Source organism: Sitodiplosis mosellana, unplaced genomic scaffold (assembly GCF_009176505.1).
Source record: "Sitodiplosis mosellana isolate CC-2019 unplaced genomic scaffold, AAFC_SMos_1.0 Smas_scaffold_6286, whole genome shotgun sequence".
Taxonomy (NCBI): Eukaryota; Metazoa; Arthropoda; class Insecta; order Diptera; family Cecidomyiidae; genus Sitodiplosis; species Sitodiplosis mosellana.
This window is the reverse complement of record NW_022601527.1, coordinates 1-5,282: the sequence shown is the minus strand read 5'-3', so window position 1 is coordinate 5,282 and position 5,282 is coordinate 1. Positions and strand designations below refer to the sequence as shown.

The window sequence follows — 5,282 nt, the reverse complement described above, 5'->3', positions numbered from 1 at the left end:
TCTCAAAGCTCAACTGGGACAATTATTCGGTCGCATTCCATTTGCTGGATTGAACAGAAAACAATTCGATCAATTATGAGATTTAGCTGCAATCACTCTGAAGGCCATTGAACGAGCATCTGCTTTGTATTGTGATCGTTTCATTCAGAATCATTGTAAACTTCAACATTATGGCTACGAAAATGAACATAGATATAACATCAATTCTACTTCACTATCATCATTCTTCAGTTCAACCAAAAGTCTTCTGTTTACCGAAATTCATTGTGGTGGAATATCTGGAAATTCTGGTCTGATGGAAGACGTACGTGCATCAGTTTACCGTGGAACCGAATTTCTACAGAGCGTAGAAATGACATCAACTCAGAGTAATAAATATCACGGGATTCACGGCGTTCTCAAAGAACCCATTGCAACGGAACCAAACGTGCAATATGAATTTAGACTTTACCAGCAATTATGGACCAGTACCACGACTGATTTTTCAAAATCCCTAAGAACAACATTAAAATGGTTTGCGACCAATTCAATAACTCAATATCCAAGAGAATGATGCTCTTTATCTCTTTATCTATGCTACTTTTTCGTTTTCATTGCATTAACCGTAACATTTCCGATTATTAGAATAAAATACAACTAGATTTTGTTAGGCTTAACATCTGCTCAATTCGCATAGATTCAATATTGATATGTTACAGATTAAGTCAGTTTATTCATTACAATTTGTGTAATTCAAAATATGTTAAGTTCATCCATCAAATAAATTCCATATGTCTTTAATTAGAACTTCAGCAATCTGACTTGAAACATCGTTTATGTAAAAAATACAAATCAAAGAATAATCAAAGATACAATCAAAATATCTTTCGTCGATGATTACCTTAAGAAATGCTTGTGTTTCAACGTCCAATCGCTGATTGATTATTCGAAGTTTTCCTTCCTTAACGAGATGAATTGTTTTGGTAGAAATAAGTTGTGTCATTTTTTGCACTACACGAAATGTAGACCGGTTGGTTTGGTTTTTTTCCTGACAATTTTGTGGTAAACTAAAAAGTGATTTTCAGAATTAAAGAGATTTTCCATTTTATACTGACATTTTTTCTTTAATAATTCATTTATTAGCCGTGGAATCATATTAGAAAAATGAAATAGAATTAAGATCATCATTTGAAAATGCATATTTCCAAGGCTGAGAAGTTTTCAACGATGCATGCATCATGCATGCTAACGAAAACTAAACGGATCGAGTCTATGTCTTTGGATTCATCTTGCTCCAAACTGTCTAACTATAACTCATAGCTTTGTGAATAATATTTGATGAGCGTCATTCCCAAAATCTCATTGAATTACTTACCCAAAAAAATATAAGGTGGCCACTATCAATTATCTTGAATGAAATATGAATTAAAGCCCATTATTAATTAGCTTCACAAGAAGAATGAGATAAATACTAATTAAAATAGTCAAGAAAAAGACAATTAAGAACGATAGGGAGTTTTGTTTACATTCTAAAGAGTCAATCAAAATATTTATTAAAGTTTTGAAAAATCATGTCTTCCCGTGTTGCATGCATGGAAAATAGATAACGATTAATGTAAATTGATTACGAGAAAAATAAACTAGAAGATTATGTAAAATAAGTAAAAATGAGACTTTTTCTTAAATTTCTATGTTGATTATGAATACGAATAAAGAGATGCTTTTACAACTGAATGTTTCGATGCTTTTTTTTTGCTTTGAGATCATATCTAATCATAATATTTCTTGTTGAATATTTGGATTTAAGCCAATTTTTCTCGTCAGAAATCGTTCGATCAGTCCATTTTCGAATCGTCTGCTACAACCGCTGCAATCGTGCCACTCGCGCCACACGGTTCAGCCTGATTATCCTTCCAATCACCATCATCCACTTCAACCGTTTCGATCGTAACACTCACCCCAGCCTGGTGGTGGTTATTTGCGTTAGCGCAAACAGCTTTATGCCCAAACATGAAAAAAAGGATAGTTGGACGGTTCAGATTCAGCTGCAATAATTTCGATCATTTTGAATTCAACGAACTTGACCGGGAAACTAGCGAAAAAATCCTTTGAATGGATGTAGATCTTCAAATGGGCAGCGCCATGAAGTTCCATGCGTTGCCGGTTCAATGCCAATAAATTGATCTTGGTGAGTTGGTCTGTGGAACCATTGAGAAAGATTTTCGTTAGTTTCACCAATTGGCGAACAGCAGCCAACATATTGCAACGAAATTTTTGGAAATTGAAGTATGAAATTTCGTCGATGTACAATTCAGTCAAGTTGGGCATCTTTGCAATCAAATCGGTGTGTGCAAACGGTAAATGTGATGCTGCGATCCGCAAAAACTGGAGATTTTTGAATGTATACATTGTGGTAAGCACCTCGTCAATGGAAACGTTGAAATAAACACCAAACATGTTTGAATGAAGGAATGCCAGTTGCGAAATGATATCAGCTTTGGAAACCACCAGATGCAAGTTCACATTTTGAGCAGCGACCAACTTCATCAGAATATTCATCGTATAATTGAACTGGATGCCATCAGCAGTTAATGCATCTCCACTTGGACTTCTACTTAAATGCAGGATTAGTTCGTCAATTTTCACATTCTTTGCCATCAATTGAACGATGTCATCCACATTTGTGCAAAGTAGTGAGAATCGTCGAATGTTTGGGTTGGTGTCGAGCAATGATTTTATTTTGTCAGCATCTGGACGCTGCGAAGGTGAATGCCACTCGAGGCTTTCAAGTTTGGCGTATCGTTGTTGCAACCAGTCGGTGCCTGTGAAATTCAAATATCGAACTTCCAAGTGTTTCAGATTTGGTGCATACTTGAAAATGCCATCGTACGGATCCTCGACGATGGCAGCATAATCGATGGTGATGGTCTCAGCGGATTTCAACATGTCGACAAGTTTGATACCAGCACCATCCAATCTGCGCCAATCGTTGAAGTGGATTTCCTTCACAACACCCTCCATCTCTTCGCCCTTGTAGAATTCATTGACCAAGTCTAACTTTGTTTCCAGGCCATCACCGTTCAGGATCACATTTCGGATGCTTTTGTCAAAACACTTGATGTACATTTCATCGCGTGGCTCTTTTACCCATGTGCCGTCTTCTTGAATCGATTCAATGCGCATGACCTTCGATGGATATTCTTCTTGAAACTGTTGGCCGCACAAACTGTGCAATCGAGTACAGGTACTACTGAGGGCACACAAGTCATCTAGTGGCAACCGGCGCAGAATATCGTAGCAGCATTCATCCTTCAGTTTCTCGAACGCCGACTTATTCGGTTCGTCATTCTGTTCCCAAAGCATGGCTGTTAATTCACGCTGCGCAAATGATCGTTCTGGAAAAGCGAAGAATACCAATTGGTTACTAACATGCGATTCGATTCGAATACTGCACAATTTATTAAGATGAACGAACAATAAACAAGAGAAGTGTTTTTGTCAGCAAATGATTCATACCCTAAAAATGGCTGCTTCAAAAGACTTATTGCGCAATTGCTGTCTACCAGCGAAAACACTCGTTGTGAAATTCTCAACTAATTGTACAGTCTTCGTTCTTGAGTTGATAAATTCTATTGCGATTGTATTTTAATGATTCGGTAGAGCTCACTTTTGATATAAATCTCAATAAATACGAAGAAAAATCCACAAATTCAATGAAATTTTTGTAAATTATGATCTGAATCACTTGTCAATGATATGCTGTAGTCTACGTCGTTTTGTTTAATGAGTAGCTACATAATGTCATCATCCAAACAGAGTGCGCTTTGCGCTGTCAACATGAATGCAGAATAGATAGGAATTCGAATTCCAAATGAAAAATTTTGTTTGGAGACGATTTTCTATTTATGAGCAAATACAATTTCAGTAGTTAAATTATATATACATATATAAAATTACCACAAACTGAAGTTTACTCCACCAAAAATACACTCAGTTGTATTAAACAATCGGATTGGATAATTTCCTTTTCAAAGCGGGAAACTTGAGTTTTTAAACAACGCATAGACACGATACACACGATATACATATATAAACAAAAATATCCTTGGTAAGCGAGTGTTGGAGTGCAGTATGGTGCACCTAAGCGTAAAATAAAAAGTAAGCTTTTTCTATGAAAACATTCTGGTTTGAAATATGCAAACAATTTTTTTTCTCGTTATTTCGTAGTCACTTTTTTCTGAAAGAAATTTGAATTGGTAGTATTGACAGTGAAAGAATTGAAACTTGAACAGATCCACTGAACGCGTTTAATGATCATTGAATTCAGGTTACGAGATATGTCAACATTTAGTGGGGAAAATACACATGACAGTTCTTTCCACATTGTGTAAAGGAGATAATAAATGAGTCATTCCATTCAGAGTGTAAGCAATTTCGCAACAAAAATAGTCTCAAAGTAATTATTTCTGATCGAAAAAATCAATTGAAACGTTCGGATTCGAAACATCAAAGCAATCAAAAGATTTTTCGTGTAGTGAGTATTTTGATATGAAATTTTAAAAATAAATTTGTTTTCACAATGCGCAAGGCGCTATGACTCATAGTCTTGTTTGAGTTCTGAATGTATTTTTTTGTAATCCGAAACAGCAATGGCCGACAACGTGTTTGAAAAAGACAACCACTTGACTCGCAACAATTCCGAAAAGTTGTACTTGGATGCGAAAACGGCTGATGTGAAATTTGTGTTTGGCAAAGGCACTGACCACGTTGAAACTGTTCCTGCTCATAAGAATATCCTGTCGGTCAGCAGCCCAGTGTTTGATAAGATGTTCTATGGTTCACTGCCCGAACAAGGTGACGTCCCAATCGTTGATGCATATGCTGCAGCGTTCAAGGAATTCCTGCAATTCTTCTATTTGGCTAAAGTTCGACTCACGTCCGAGCACATCATTGATGTGTCGAATTTGTGCAAGAAGTACGAGCTAGTGGAAGGGCTGGCTATCTGTGAAGAGCCATTGCAAAAGTCATCCACCAACAACGAGATGTGTTCCGGCTATGCGTTGGCCATGCTGCCTGAGATACCGAACACGATACAGTTCTGCGAGCAAAAAATCAAATCGAACGCGGAAGCAATTTTGAAATCGACCAGTTTTTTGGAATGCAATCGCGAACTGCTCGACAAAGTCATTCAGTTGGTGACTCCGAAGTGCAGTGCATCGGCTTTTGTTGATGCATGCATGGCCTGGGCCAAGGCCGAATGCGGACGTGATAATCTGCAAGAAACTCCAGCAAATCTCAAAGCT

The 5,282-nt window shown here is 37.1% G+C and overlaps 1 protein-coding gene across 1 annotated transcript; it reads left to right on the top strand.

Moving 5' to 3' along the window:
* Positions 1-3,502: 3,502 nt before the first annotated feature.
* Positions 3,503-5,254, top strand: LOC129579613 (BTB/POZ domain-containing protein 6-A-like; the record flags this gene model as incomplete). Its single annotated transcript, XM_055469768.1, has 2 exons — positions 3,503-3,578; positions 4,627-5,254. Coding segments are annotated over exons 1-2 (704 nt in total), but the record flags the coding sequence as incomplete, so codon positions are not given.
* Positions 5,255-5,282: the final 28 nt, after the last annotated feature.